Source organism: Triturus cristatus, chromosome 3_2 (assembly GCF_964204655.1).
Source record: "Triturus cristatus chromosome 3_2, aTriCri1.1, whole genome shotgun sequence".
Lineage (NCBI taxonomy): Eukaryota > Metazoa > Chordata > Amphibia > Caudata > Salamandridae > Triturus > Triturus cristatus.
The window spans coordinates 569,269,331-569,285,786 of NC_140584.1; the positions used below are offsets into that span (position 1 = coordinate 569,269,331).

General features: G+C 45.5%; 1 protein-coding gene across 3 annotated transcripts in view; it reads left to right on the plus strand.

Annotated features, from left to right (window-relative positions):
- The window catches only part of ICE2 (interactor of little elongation complex ELL subunit 2), an 825,537-nt gene that overhangs the window by 664,764 nt on the left and 144,317 nt on the right, over positions 1-16,456 (plus strand). For all 3 annotated transcript variants that reach the window (XM_085648299.1, XM_085648300.1, XM_085648301.1), the window contains one exon: positions 3,600-3,729. In XM_085648299.1, the coding sequence (XP_085504425.1) occupies positions 3,600-3,729 (130 nt within the window). The remainder of the gene's footprint in view (positions 1-3,599; positions 3,730-16,456) is intronic.

A 16,456-nucleotide genomic window follows, 5' to 3' on the forward strand; every position in this document is an offset into this window, starting at 1 on the left:
TGCCATGCTAGAGAAAAGGAAGCATAGGAAGTCATCTTGTCCTGTATTTGGGGCATAGAATGCTGCTATTGTGAGATTCCTCCACTCTGGTAAATTGTTTATCATTACCATCCTTCCCTTTTTATCCTGATTGGTGAGAATTACTGAAAAGGGCAGGGAAGTACTGCGAAACATTGCCACTCCATTGTGTTTTAAGGTGGGCGAGGATTAATAGGAGCGTGAATAGTTATTTTTTTGCAGAATGTTGTCTCTTCTGACTTCTTATGGATGGTTTCGTCAATAGCCACTATCAGGCACATGCATCAAAGCTATTTGCGATCGCAAACGGCGCGAATCGCAAAAATCGGCCGTTTGCGATCGCAAAAATAGCGATGCATGAAACAACTTGCCACTCGCAATTTAAGAAATAGCAAATTATTGTGATTTCTTAAATAGCGATTGCATTTAAGGAATCCCTAATTGAGATTCCTTAAATGCAATGCATTACAGTTGAAAAAATAGCGATTTCGCTATTAGCGTGAGCAAATTACCATGAGGCTGGACCTCATGGTAATTTGCGAAAACTTAGAAAAATGCACTTATTTGCATTTTTCTAAGTTTCATGTTGCCCACACATGCCCTTAGAGCATGTGTGTATGCAACATTTGTGCAGAGTGAACATACATGGGTGCAATAGGGTGTCATTTTGACACCCTTGCACCATCGAAATTGCGGGAGCAAATTGCGAGTACCTACTGGTACTCGCAAATTGCTCCCGCAATCTCCAATTCATTCCTATGGGCCCGGAGGCCCATAGGAATGAATGGGAAGACATTCCTTAATTGCGACTCGCTATTTGCTAGTCGCAATTAAGGAATTTGTGGGACTCGCTATTTCTTTAGCGATTCCTACATGCATAGGGTTTTGCTATTCCTTAATTGCGATTCCTTAATAATCGCTATTAAGGAATCGCAAAACCCTATGATGATGCATGTGCCTGTATGTCCATACGCTCATCATTAACATGATTATAGATGCCCAGCTTCTTGTTCACGGTTTTTGGGCTCTTAACCATACATAACAAAACGTTAACCATATTGGGACATCTAGCTAAGGGTGCTAGCTGACACAGCTCCCCCTTCCCCCCTCCGTGCCACACCAAGTGAGTTCTAGGGGGAGTTGTCTGATGGTTGTAGAAATATGTGGCTGATTTATGAGGTTCCAGAGGCTCAGCCCTGGATAGAATAGAACCTCAGGCAGTCTAAACTTTAACCCCCAACATAGTAGAACAGTGACAACAAAATCAAACAAAGCGAACAGTGTAAATCAATATTGTGGTGCTTGGTTGGGCTCCACCTCAGAGGATACCCCCATGACTATCTTTTGATACATACTTACACCACTGCCACCCCTTCCCTGGCACATGAAATTCAAAGGGCTTGTTGTGATAATTGAAAGCAGTGCCAAACAGGTAGAGCCCCCAGTATCAGATTTTATCCATTTTGTAGCCTGTCAGTAAATGGCCTAAATTCTCATCTCCTCTCTAAAGTAGCTGGGGCTATATCCCGAAAGAGTGTGCAGTCCAAGTCCCCAAATTTAACACTCCGTTGGTCTCTGTCTATTAATAGGTCTTTCTGTTTCATATGATAGTCATGAAACATTGCTAAAATGTCTCACGGACTTCGAGACTCTACTGTGCGGAGTTGTCCCACCCTGTGGACTCTGCTGAGTTTGTCTATTTGATCATCTGGTAGCAGGGCATCAAAAAGGCCTTTGACGAAGAGGTCCAAGCTGGTGCCCTCCACTCCTTTCTTGTAAATCCTAGATCCTTAGGTTATCTCTCCCGGTACAGTTTTGCAGGTCTTCAAGTTCTTGAGTGGTGATTTCTGCTTGGGTTTGTGAGGCATGTAGTTTTGCTGAAAGGTGGTCTCCGCCCTCCATCAGGCAGTGTATTTTATTCTTTGTCTCTACGATTCTTGTCCCAGCTGAGTCTCCATTGCAGTGCAGGGTAGGTATTTGTTCGCTGATGTCTGATCGGAGATCTGCCAGCAACTTCGCCAGATCTGCCTTAATCCCATGCCTCAGATCCATTTTGAATGCTTGCAGATTGTCTAGCAAATGTCACTTGATCAGAGCCATGGCATCCCATGTGGCTGCCTTCTCAGCAGATTCCAGCTTTGGGCAGTGCTTTGGCCTTTAGTGTAAGCTGGAAAAAAGCTCCTGGCCGATTTTTTTAGTGTGCCTTCTTCGGTGGCTCAGTATAGCATTGGGATGTGGACCTTCGCTTCCAGGGCTTTTCCCCTGGTCGCTCCTCAGTGCAAATTTATATCAGCCAGGTCGTACCTGCAGTTGCACGAAGACACCTACAAGAGCAGGGTTTGTGTCTCCAGAGGTCAATTCAATGATGGGCCTATTTTAACGAAAGAGTGAGGATTCCCACTGGAGATAACCCAGAGTAAGATAGGCATTTTACAATATGTGGATTATACGATCCTGTTTGATCATTCTAAACTACCCCTGCAAAGGTCGGTAGAGGACCTAGGAAAGTACAATAAAATAAATGACTTTTCTAAAACGAACATTGGAGAGTTTAAATAGCAGCTGCATCAATAGATGTCCTAGGTGTTGCTATATGGGTGTCTGGATTGATGTTCTGTTTGGAATTTGGTGTGTCTCGCCAGTTACTTCCTATTAAGGCACAGTTTCTGAAATGTTGTCATCGACTTCTTGCTATTGACTAGGACCTATATAGAAGGGCTAATATGGAAAGAAATGTCCATAATAGGATTGGCTAGAAGGGCCTTAAACCAATTATCTAAGATAAACTGTAGACCTACTTGGAGTAAGGTCATCTTCGGATGACACATGTTTATAAACGTTTTTAAATGAGTATTAAAGGAAAATTAATCATTTAAATTTTCTATGTATTACGTAGATTCACATATAAAGGAATATAGCGAGTATAAAGCACCACTGTACGAATCAGGGTCCACCTCTGACTGACAATACCTTTCATCTATATTCTGTATCTGAAATTAATCTCATTTCTCTATTCCCGTAGCAGATATTAGGAGGCCCTGGGACATTTTGTGGTGGAACAAAGTTCTGTAGTCTGCGTGGCTACATGGAAGAATGATTGGATCACAATATATGCTCTCGCTAGGCATTGCTGGTGCAAAGGAAATGTTAAAAAACCTTATGATTAGGAAAGAATATAAAAACCTGTAGGGAAGTGACTGGGCGTCGTGGGGGGCGGTGGAATTTACAGCATAGCAGTACATTTGTAAAGTTCCCGGATTTGGCATTAAAACAGTTGTCAACAAAATATCTGTGAAAAAGTGAGGCCTATGAAGGTCAATTATGAAACGACTTTTTAAGGTTGATACTGTTTATAGTTGATTGCTTTCAGAGATTGTGGTTGAGATTGGGCATAATGTCACTGATATGTAGGGTCGGCATCTCCACTTTCAAAGTGACCTGTTCAATTTTATGTGCTTATTTCATTTTAATTAGATTGCATGCATTTGTGTTAATTATACAGTAAAAATTAACAAACAAATGCTATCACTATATCATAAATTACCCTTCTTATTTTCCGACTTTTTATTTTCTCTCTGCAGTTTATGCCCACATTTATCCTTCCTAAGGTTGAATATCAGGCCTGTTATGGAGTTGAAGTCCTCACAGAGAGTGAAATATGCCGCTTATGGACGGAGAGTCTCCTGCATTCATGCTGTACTTTTTTTGTTGGTAAGTTTTTGCATGTTTGGGGAGCTTCTTTTTAGTTGTTTAGAGTTTCACTGCAAAACGTTTTTTTTATTTGTATTCTCCCTCTGTTTGACTTTTCATTATTTAAAAAACCCTGATCCTCAGGTCTTTCGCCTAAAAAATAAAATATTAATATTGTTATTGCTTTGTGTTGTTTGTTTGGACTCTTACCTGTCTGATTTCAGTCTCTACAAACGTGTTTCCACTTCCATAACTCGGATAACTAATATCTTCATTTTTCAAGTTATTTAATCTGTGTAGTCACTTATTAAATGTAAAATTTAAAGTTGGAAAACATCTTACAATCCTTACCTGATGGAGCTCATTTCGTGTGTATGAGCTGCCATTCAATTATATCGCACAGTGGTGTGCTCAGAGTTGGATCATCTCTTATCTCAAAGGCCTAAACCAGAGGTCTTCAAACTTTTGGATGCCGAGACCCCCCTGTCAACATTTTGAGGCGTAAGGACCCCCTCCTGACAAAAATGTCTAAACCTGTTGACTAAATTGCGTGGGATGAAAATGTAAATGAGGTTATGTGATGCAGCGTATTTTGGGATAGCATTGCTTCATTATTTTGACATATGTTACACACAGTAACACTGAGGAAATATTTCACCCAATCAGTACCCATTTATAACCAAAATACAGCAATTATCATCAGAAAGATTTAAAGTCAACCTTTGTTAAGGGCCTTCCACTCTGCAGCAATACGTGCTGCCACATTAGAAGCTCACCTGACCCTGACCGGGAGAAGCAGGGGTCCCTTAAAACCCTGGCGGTTTTGTACAGTTAAGCAGTTTACCCATGCAGCTTTCCTCTCACCCCCTCCCTTCCATCCCTCTCTCCTCTCCTAACCCCGGATCCCTCTCACTTTGCAGGCCATTTTCTTTCACCCCTTTTTTACAACTTCTGAATTCTCACCATTCAACCTCTCACTTCACCTTTAATCACCTCTTGCCAATCTGTCTTTTCACTGCCCTCATCTCTCACATTTATCTCTTCTGTGTGTTTCTCATTTGCCTTCAGGCAGTAGATGGTTATTAGCCCCAGGACATCTTTTTGTAACAGTAGAGCTCTACAAATGTAAATAATAATAGGCAGAAGCAGGGGAGCCACTAGACCAGAACTTCAGAGGGGGGGGGGCTAACACTCCCAGTCAGGGCTGGTCCTCACGCTGGTTGCACCCTGTGCATCAGTCTTTTTTGATGCCCCACCCCCGTTTCCTCCTTCTCCATGAATTCCTTCACTGCCGCTCACAAAAAATGCAACGCATCTCTCTATAGCACCTTTCTGACCAACATTTCATTTTTTATAGCACTACTCATAGTTTACTCACACTCATTTCTGGGATCTGCATGGTACATATTCTTTGTAGCAGGCACATTAACCCTCTGCACTGTGTGGGTGACAAGAGTGCCCATGTGAGTGCACGGTGAGCGATGCAACAGTGTGAGAGTAGGACAAGAGGAGTGACTGCAGGGTGAGTGAGGTGGCGTATGAATTTGGGTGCGGATGCAAGTTCAGAATGGGATGAATGAATGTATGATTACTAATGGGCTTGTTTGAGTGAGTTGCATATTGAGTAGTGAGGGGGACAGGTGAGCAAAGTATCACATGAGTGCAGGATGAGTAGTGTACACGTGTGACTGCAAGTTGAGGTATAGGGTGAGCAGCACAAGTGCATTGTGAGTGCAGAGTGATCACTGTGAGTGCAGGGTGAGCGGGTGAATGGTGCGAGTGCATGGTGATCAGTATGAGTGCATTGTGATCGCTGTGAGTGCAGGGTGAGCGTGAAAATGAAGGGCGAGAATGAGGAATGAGTTGTTTGAATGCAAGGTGCAACCCCAGACCCGTGAAGTAACTCAGCATGTTCTTGATGGCGGCGTAGAGTTTAAGATCTAAGTTAAACTATTGCCGCATTAATCGGGGATCGAGGGTGAAGGAAATAAATAATGTGCTGATCCTGCAACAAACTTCCAGTCCTATGGTTAGGGTTGCCAGCAGATTATTTTGATAGCCCAGTCGGTACAAAAAAAAAGCAGTCACCTAAAGCAGTAATTTCAGCACTTATCTGTGCATACTTCCGACAGCAAATATAAATAGAAAGCACTTTTAATTGTGTTCTAGGGCTGACTCAATGAGCCATGACTGATAATTAAAGAGAAAAAAGACAGAAAAGTCACATAAGAATGCATACACACTTTTTTATTTCTAAGTCTATTTAGTACCAAGAGGAGATCTTTGCAGGCTCTTTAACCCCTTCGACGCGCATGACGGATTGGTTCCGTCATGCACGTCGGTTGGGCTGTGCTTATGACGGAACCGTTCCGTCATGGCCCCGCCCGCGCTCAGAACCTTCAGCGTGGCGCGGAAATCCGCGCCGCGCTGAAGGGGTTAAACAAAACACGGCAGGCATTTTTCTTTTGGCAAGCCTACTTTGTATTCCTTTCCATGAAATGCATTCTCACACTACAGCAGGAAATGTAAAATACAAATGTAAGGAATAGGCTGAGTGGGGACCCAGGGTGTACTGGAACCAGGAATAAAACCTAAGCCTCTGTAACCAGTTTGCAAAGGCATGTAAAAATGCAAATGGTCTTTAAAGACCTCTGAAAAACACGGGGGGTGCCGGAGATGAGACTCCAGACACTGCGCAGCTGAGCCCTCAGCAGCTCAAGTTTCACTGCAGCAGCCCGGGCTGGGACACAGGACAGGGGGGGGAAGTGTGGGGGGGGGGGGGCTGAAGCCCTTGGGCCTGGGCAGAAGTGTGACTGGGAAGGCGCGACCCCCTTTGCATCACTCCACGGCCCCCCTGGGGATCGCGCCCCACAGTTTGAAGACCCCTAGCCTAAACTGATATCAAGTTGACATGTAGTTGCTTTGTGGATAAAGAAAGACATGATTCTCTTAGCCTGCCTCTGGACTCACCACTCCTGGTCTTTGTACATATGAGTTGGACAGTTCTTGTAGAAACAAGGGAATGTGGTCTCTTGACTTGTATCTTCTCAGCGTTGTTTTTTTTTACTTATGATTTTTAAATTTCTGTTTTATTGGCATTTATGATATTGTCTTTTGATACACTCAATGTAACTTCAAAACCACAGTAATACTTCTCAGCATTGTTTATAATTCACTTTCCTTTCCATTCCACTATGAAGGTTGGTCAGCTCAATTTCTCTGCAGTTGCATCAAGGAAGTGTGGTTGTTGCTGCATCCTTCTTTAACGTGGGGTGTCGATTCTCACCCCAGAGGGTTAGCAGAGAAATTGCAAAAATTTCCAAGGGTTGTGAGGTAACAAATCCTATCTTAACGTTTATGGTGCAAATGATACTACTAGAAGATATCATCTTTTGCCACACCAAACGTGCTGTGCTGTCACGTTGCAGTAGTAGCACTGATGGTTCTATATTGTACATTACAAACTCCCAATAGCAACCGTATTCTATTAATTATTATATCTCCATTGGAAATTGGTTCACACGCTCCTTGGTAGTTTTTAGCAGTGGTCCACAAGGCCTGTTTCGTTTAGTTCATGTTGTACGCCCATTTATTTAATTCTATGTTTGGGAATTGATTTGTGTAGTCACTATATTTGCTGACTTTTTGTAATGCTAATATCTAGCCCTCTTCTATTTTAAGGTATTTGGAGTAGCTCTCCGCAATTTAGGGACTTGTACAAACAAATGTTCCATAATTCACTTTGTAAGGATGAAAAGATTGACTTGTTAAATATTTAGTATTTAATTGTATCTTTTGTCTTTGTTTTGACAATTTTTAAGTTGCAATATAGCGCCTGATTTTCAAGTTCGAGTCTGTCTACAAACAAATGTATTTAATGAACAGCGGCAGAGGAATACTACATGTATTATTTTACTAAATAAAAGTTTTTCATGTGTTCCTAAAATTAAGGAAGTCTGAAATTACACATAACTATCATTGTAACAAAACTAATCATAGTTATTTACTCATCAAAATAATCTTTTAACGGGCGCCAAATAGTAAGGCCAAATCGTCTCTTACGTGATTTTTTCAACATATACATACTAATTTCAAGGTTATACAAATTAAATAACTTAGATCGCCATATATCAAAACTCGGTGCTTGTGGTTGCAACCATGCTGTGGCCATTGACAAATGAATCGTGGCTGCTATAATAAAAAGAAAAAAACGGTGGCTTCCTCTCCAATACCCAATAGGATTAGATTCGATGACAATAGAACAGATTTACCAAGCACATAACCCACAAAATTTGAAATTTGATTAAAAAAAGGTGTTAAAGAAGGACAAGCATAAAACACATGTACTACATCGGCTTTACAGGCTTTACAACGAAAACATTCACCCGAGTTAGAATATAGGGAAGAGCTACCCCATTTCATCATCACCGCCGGGGTGCGGTATAAATTAAAAATAGTTTTATATAATTGGGCTTTTAATGACGCAGAGTAAAGAACCATATGGGCCACTTTAATGGATTCTTGAATGTTAATAGATATAGATGGAAGCCGACATGACCATTTCTCATTAGTTTTATCAATATCATCTGTGCGATGTGCTATAAGCTCTTTATAAATAGTTCCAATAGATGATTGCGATCTGATTAAATCAATAATACGAATTGAAGACAGCGACGTGGTACATTTATAAAGAAAATCACGGATCTGTAGATATAAAAAAAAATTGATTATTAGATAAATCAAATTGCTGTCTAAGTGTGTCAAAAGGAAGAAAAACACCCTCAGCAGAGACAATATCACCGAGGCATGTGATACCTTTAAAATACCAGCATCGTGCAACTGAATCGCCAAAAATAGAAGGTAATAAATAAGGTGCCCTAAGTGGACTGTATATCATAAATTTGGGTATATTACACATTTTCCTAACAGATTTCCACACATTGAAAGCAGAAATAATAGTTTTAAACCGGGTACGCTTGTAGTAACTACCATCAATATTGGAAATCAAACATTTTTTTGCAATCGAACCAAGCGTAATTTGAAAAATTGAAGGTGTTTCTGCCATATTGGACATTTCCTCTCCAGTCAAGAGAATACGCATCCTTAAAAGTAAGCATGAAATCTGATAAAGGGCAAAATCCGGAACTCCCCATCCACCTCGGACAAATGGCAGTGTCATAAAACGTGAAGCTCTGCGAATTTTTCCTGGAGCCCAAAGATATTTTTCACAAACTGATTGTAATTGGCGAATTTGACACCCAGGAATCAAAAGGGGAACAGCACGAAAAAAGTAGAGTACTCTAGGTAATATGATCATTTTGAGTAGATTAGCTCTGCCAACCAGAGTTAGGTGAAGACTCTGCCATGACTCCAGTGCATGTTTAGTTTTATCCAATATATCAATCCAATTAACGCTCATCTATTCCTCCAAATTAGGCCTGATCTTAATGCCCAAGTAAACCACTTCTTCCACGATCCTACTGTCAAAAACTAGGGTTTGGTCCGTACACAAACATTGTGTCTTGGCTTTATTGAGTTTATACCCAGAATATTTGCCAAAACATTCCGCTCGTTGTTCTATGGTGGGTAGAGCAGTATTTAAGTCAGACGTAATGACAGCAATATCATCCGCGTAAGCGAGAACGCTGTACTTCGTACCTTGAGCTATGAAGGGGGAGATTTGTGAATCAAGATCGAGCATTTTAATGAAGGGATTAATATAAAAAGCAAAAAGAATAGGGGAACAAGGACAGCCTTGCCGGGTCCCTCTACTAATCTGAACCTCCTCCGATTTAAGACCCATAGCGCATATCCTTGCAGTAGGGGACTGGTAAAAAATCTGAAGAGCCCGAAGAAAACCTGGATTAAATCCTAAGCGTACCATAACCTCCCATAGGAAATTCCAGGACACACGGTCAAAAGCCTTCTCGGCGTCGAGCAGGACAAGACCCAGAAATCTGGAGTCAGCCTGCGCGACGTCGAGAAGTGCAACGACCCTATTAATGTGATGGACCGTCCCCCGCCCTGGCACAAAACCGTGCTGCTGTGGTGATACCAAACCAGCAACAAGCAGGGCCATACGATTAGCTAACAAATTAGCGTATAGTTTACCGTCGCAATTAACCAGCGATATCGGGCGATATGACCCTGGTTGATCGGGAGGTTTCCCCTTCTTCGGAAATATAACTATATGGGCAGCATCCCATGACTGGGGTGGAGATCCCAATCTAGCTGCTTGGAAAGTATTCAATAAATCCTCACGGAGTTCTTGAAAGAAGGTCTTATAGATCTCTGATGGAAGAGAGTCCGGACCGGCCGCCTTACCCGAAGGCAATTTAAACAGTGCACTCTCAATTTCTTCGACAGAAAATGGGAGATCCAATCTTTCTGCCACGGCAGGATCAAGCCTATCCCATTCTAGCGCTGGTAGCCCAAAGTCAGGTGGAAAATCACCAGCATCCGGCTGGCTATACAAATCAGAGTAAAATTGATGAAAAACTTTCATAATAGCCACGGGTTCATGGACTAATACCTGTTGATCGTTATAGATAGAATTAATTTTAGACATTTGTTTTTTTGCCCGAATCCGTTGAGCTAAGCATCTCCCTGTAGATTCCCCAAACTCGTACAGCTGTTTCCTATAAAGGTGATATTTGAGCGAAATCTCTTGGGCCCATACAAGATTAATCTTAGCTTTACAACGAGTTAGTCTATCAAGGCTATCCTTAGGCTCAACAGCTGCCTGTAATTGAGCTATAAGATCTAATTCAGCATTCCGTAAATGAGTAAATAGCTGCATCAAATTTTGTTTACGCAATCTTTGAGCGTGTAAAGCAAAACTAAGGACCTCACCTCTAAAACAAGCCTTAAAGGAATCCCAGACTACCGCGGGTTCAGCTGAACCACGGTTAAGATGGAAAAATTCTGGGATCCACTTTTTCATATAGTTCACAAAATAGATATCAAGCAACATCTTCCTATCAAAGGTGAAAGTCTTACTATATCTTATAATAGCCACATTGGAAAAGGAGATAGTCATCGGGGCATGGTCAGATAGAAGTCTAGGGTAGATTTGAATTTGGCTACAGGAGGCCCAGGCAGCAGGAATAATAAAGTAATCCAGCCGAAATAGCTTAGTATGAGGTGAAGAGAAGAAAGTGTAGCCAGGTGTTTGTGGGTATAAAAAATTCCACCCATCAACCAGGCCATGATCAGCCATCAGATTTTTTAAAGCCTGAAAGACCTTAGGTTTACGACCCCTGTATAACCAGGAAGAGGGGCCTGCCCAATCGCTATCCAAATGGATATTAAGATCGCCACAACACACAACTGGTGAAGGCCATAAAGCAAGCTCACCATTTAAAAAATCAAAAACATTTGCTTCATCAAGATTAGATCCGTATATAGTGCAGAGGGTAAACCGCATATCTCCAATTAAACAGTCAAGAATAGCCCATCGGCAATGTATATCTGCCAAAAAACGCTCAGTTTTGACTAAGGAGGGGCGAGCCAGAATGGCCACCCCCCGCGTTGTATCTGATTGCTGAGAGGCGACCAGAGTAACATACCCCAAGTCGTCTAACTTCTGGCGTACTGACCACGAAATATGTGTTTCCTGAATACACACAATGTCAGGGTTGATAAGTTTCAATTCCATTTGCATCTTCCTTCGTTTCTCATAATTATTGAGGCCACAAACATTATAAGTTACAATTTTTAAATTCAAATTAGCCATTAAATTCAAAGTCTAGGAGCCCTTTAGTAAATATAATCATGAATGCATCAAACAAAAAAACACAAAAAAATGTCAAGCAGTTGTGGAACATATTTTTTCCTTTTCTCCCTCCCCTCCCACCCTCAACCCATTTCTTCCTCCCCCCTACTACTAAGCCCCCCCCACCCCACCATCCAACCTCCCCCCACACCCACCCAATAATGAGACAATAGGACCTTGGTCCTGGTGATGGGGAGCTGGAAACACTCACCCGCGGTTCCCCATGCCCAGAAAAAACAAAGACTATAACTTAAGCACAATTTGCCACCTTAGAGCACGTTGTTATCTTCAACTCATTGCGGAGGCGCCAACTGTTGCAAATATTCCTTAGCCAATACTTCTGAAAAAAAAAAAATACTATTTTGACCCTGAACCACAACCTTAAGTTTGGCGGGGTTCATTAAGAACACCTGTGCACCCTTCGCTTGAAACATAGGTATTAATTGGCGAAGGTGCCATCTGCGAGACACTGTTTCATGAGAAAAATCTGGTCTAACAAAGAACTGAATCCCTTTGGCCAGTCTCTTGCAGTTTGGGCGCGCCAGATCGTATACAGCTTCCCTCGCTAAAAAGTTGTTGATTGAAATCAAGATGGCACGAGGATATACAGGCTCCGATCCTAAGCGGGTAACTTGCTGTTTTCTATGGATAGGGAATCGGTGGGCTCTCTGAATCTCTATCCCCCAATCCCACTGGGACAGCTCCGGAAAAGCCTCTGTGAACAGTTGGATAATAAATTGTCTCGCATCATCCCGCTTGAAATTACACTCTAATAACGGTTACGCTTTGTCTTCCTCCGGTGGACAACTTAAAAACTCTGTAAGTGATTGAAGTCTTGGTATATGTTATCTTCAACACAATTCAAAGGATAGCAACTTTGGAAAATAATATATGGAATAAGACGCATCCCTGTAATTGACAAAGTGTTTAAGCAAGTTCCAAAGTAAAGTTTTAACAGTGGGCGTTATGCAGTCATCAGAGCTGGCATTTGAGATAAATCGGGCTGATTTTTGAAAACATGGAAATATTAGCATCTTCAACAGTGTTGTTGCTTTAATACCTTTTTGGCGAGATTCGGAATTGAGTGAGGGATTTTAAGTCTGCCACACAGAGGAAGTTGCACATCAGCCCATAGCTGTCTCTTTAGATGTTAAAGCCCATTGAGTACACCACTGTGACTTCACATAAATGTATTCAATATAGATGGTGTCGAACCTCATTCGAGGATATAGCAGAAATGAGTGACTGACCACCTACCGTTGTGGTTCAGGTCATTGCCCATTGAGGTCTTGGCATCCGTCCTACTATGGCTCCACAAACTGGGCCAAATGCAACCCTTTCAGTTCTTGACTCCCAAGGTACCGATGGCGAGTAGTCACACGCTTCTCAGGGAGTTATTAAAGGGTAAGAGCTCAGGACTTAACAGGCAATCAGCAGACACAATAATTTTATATCTAGTCCAGTTCTTATCTATTATGAAAAAAAGAAAGTACTTTAACCAACTACTTTGCAATACACAGTGAGCTGCTACACCTACTTCCTGGTATTGCCCTACCTCCTACTACTGTGAACGAGATCCTGTATCTGTAGTCCCCAACACAATACAGGTTTAGGGCAAAGATTAGGTACTGGTGGGGCGGGCTTGCGCACAATGACTGCTCTTGCAATGGTGTCCTCTGGCAACAGCAGCCTCGGGCCAGTAGGGGCTTTTTGCTATGCTGAAACATGCCCCTTTGGTAAGTGCAGCAGCTGCACCCGCCTTCGAGCCTGCAGCAATCTGCTGGGCGACATGGGTAGTTGTTCAGTTAAAATCATCAATGCCGTTTACAGGTAAAGTTCAAAAAGGACAACTGGGGATGGGGTTTCTTCATGGCACTTATTACTCCTGTCTTCATGAACTTATGAAGAAACTGCTTTTTCCTTGTGCTCCTCACCCCAGGGAACATGCTGGTCTTCTACTCCTGGACAGTCTCTCCTCCTGCAGGGCCAGGCACTCTCCTTCCCTCTATCTGCAGGCAGTTTTCAGTCACGTCAGGCAGACCTCAGCATCGCCAGCAAAAAGTGCAGATTTCACAGATTATGTCTCTTTACCTATTGGATCTGGTTGTCAAGCACACAACATCCCCAGTTAAACAGCAGTTGTTTGAGTACTCTAGAAAGCACTCCCTTCCTTGGTCAACAACAAATTGGGGCTGGTACTAAGTGGGGTGATTCAAATTCCACTTTAATGCACATTTTTCCAGGCAGTGTATTTGGATCTATTGATCTGAAAGAAACACGTTAGTTAGATTCCTCACTTTAGAATATCCCCAGGCGTCGGACTGGATCCGGAAGATTTTTCGTCAGCAATACCCCTTGCGCGTCGCTAGGCGTCGTCTGCGGCTCCGCGTCCGTCGTCGGCGTCGTGCGCCGGAATGACGTCGTCGGAGTACTTAGACGCCGCCCTCGCGCGCTGACGTCAGTTCTTCTTTTTTCCGCGCCAGTAAGCGCAGATCCGGGAGAGCTACCCCTTTAGTCACTTTTTGACTAACTTTTTCGATCCTTTTTGATCCTGTCTCGACTCCGGTGCCGGTAGGATGCCTGGTTTTAAAGCCTGTGCTGACTGTAACCGCCTGATGTCGGTTACGGACCATCACCGCCAGTGCCTTTACTGCTTGGGCCTCGACCACGACGCGGAGTCGTGTTCGGACTGCAAGGCCCTGACCTCGAAGGCTAGACTGGAGCGGTCCCGTAAGCTTCTCGAGATTCGCCACTCGGCCCCGCGAGCCTCTCGATCCCGGTCCAGGAGGAGGTCCAAGGATCGGTCGCGGAGCCGCAGCCAACGTCACCATCGGTCGTCGGGATCCAAGTCTTCGGGTAAGTCGAAGCATTCCAAGAAGTCCAAGAGGCGACACCGCTCTTCGGACTCCCCTCGCCGGTCGCACGACTCGGCCGAGGGTCAGGGTGGTTCCACCCCCGCGGCTCCGGCGGAGCCGCAGGCGCCGCGCAAGTCCCCATACCCGCCGGTCCCTGGGACTGACGCGACGCCGGCGGAGGTCAGTGCCTTCCTCTCGGCCATGAGGAGCCTGGCTCCGCCGTCGACGCCCGCTGGCGCGCCTTCGGGCCCCGCGGACCCAACAGGGCTGCCTTGCATGCCGGCGGCTCCGGCCCCAGCGCCGTCGACGGCTCCGGCCTCGACGCCGCAAGCACCCGAGGGACCCGTTCCCGAGTCCCCGCCGACGCCGGTTGACCTCGTCACGCCTCCTCCGCCGGCGTCGACACCGGTATCACCCCCGACGCCGACACCGACTCCGCTCGTTGTCGAGCCCCAGTTCAGTCCCGCTCCGGGCCCGGCGCCGCTACGGTGTCGATGGACGCCGCGTTCGGCGCCGCTAGAGACACATTATGTCTACCGCCCGGCTCCGTTCCTTCCTCCTGTTTACCAGGAATCGGATGATGGGGACAACTGGGAGGGATCCGAGGATCCTATGGCCGCTCAGGCTCAAATGTCACAGGACTGGGCAGATGAACTGGGGGAGGCCAGTGGCCTGGATACCTCTCCGGACACTGGATTCGTCTCTCCTCCGACTGTGGCTTCGGAGGAGGGCGCTGCTTTCTCTGTGGTCCTGCGCAAGGCGGCCGCAGCCCTTGGGCTCGAGCTACCTGCCGTGGCTGTGAGGACTAACGTCCTCACTGAGGTGCTTCAGTCTGCAGCAAGCTCCACTGAGCCTCTGCTGCAATTCAATGAGGCCCTCATTGACGTTCTGCAGGGCACCTGGTCCAAGCCCTCCACAGTTCCTCCTGTGGACAGGAACGTCGCCAGGCGCCACCGCCCAGCTCCGGGCGACCCCAGTTTTCTGTCCCAACACCCTACCCCCGAGAGCCTAGTTATCCAGGCCTCTACCTCCCAATCCTCCTTCCCGACCGCTCCGCCGGACCGGGATTCCAAGAGACTGGAACAGTTTGGCAAGAAGCTGTTCTCTTCCCTTAGTTTGGGCCTGTGGTCTTTGAACACCGCCTGTCTCTTGGACCGTTATTCCACACTCTGTGGGATGCGGTGGAGGACGTGCTGCCCCTGTGTCCGGAGGAGGTCCGGACACGACTTACCCAGGCTCTGGCCGATGTGAGGGATGCAGCACGACATGCTATCCGATGTGGGCTTGACACCACGGACTCGCTGGGTAGGGCAATTTCTACCACAGTGGCGCTGAGACGTCACGCCTGGCTGCGGTCCACGTCATTTTCGGGCGATGTCCAGAGCACTCTCATGGACATGCCCTTTGATGGCACTCGCCTTTTTGGCGAGAAAGCGGACAGTGCGCTGAATCGCTTTAAGGACTCCCGGGCTACGGCCAAGTCCTTGGGCCTCTCGGCCCCGCGGTCGCAAACTTCCGTTTTTCGCCCCTTTCGTGGCCAAGGAAGGGGTGCCTCCTCGCGTACGCCTAGCCACCAGCCGCAGAACCAACCTGCGCGCGGTCACGGACGTGGTTTCCGCCGAGGCGGTTCTGGAGGACGACGAGGTCAGCCCACATCCACCCCGGCAGCATCCGCCTCAAAGCCTTCCTAGTCCGAGCTTTCAGGCCCATTCCACGCCAGTGGGCGGCAGAATTCGCCATCACCTGTTCCACTGGCGGTCCATCACATCGGACAGGTGGGTGCTGCAAATCGTCCGAAGGGGCTACTCCCTCCCCTTCGAGACGACTCCTACAGCCATGCCACCGCAGCACCACCGTATCTCGGGGGATCATTTGAATCTTCTCCACGAGGAAGTTTCGGCCCTCTTGGCCAAGGGGGCCGTCGAGCGCGTTCCGAGCCCAGAAGTAGGTCGTGGTTGTTATTCCCACTACTTTCTGGTGCCCAAGAAGGGCAAAGGGGGCCTGCGCCCTATCTTGGACCTCCGGAACGTCAATGCCTTCCTCCGGAAGGAAAGGTTCAAAATGTTAACTTTGGCTCAGGTTCTAGCTGCCCTAGACCCTGGAGACTGGATGGTAGCGT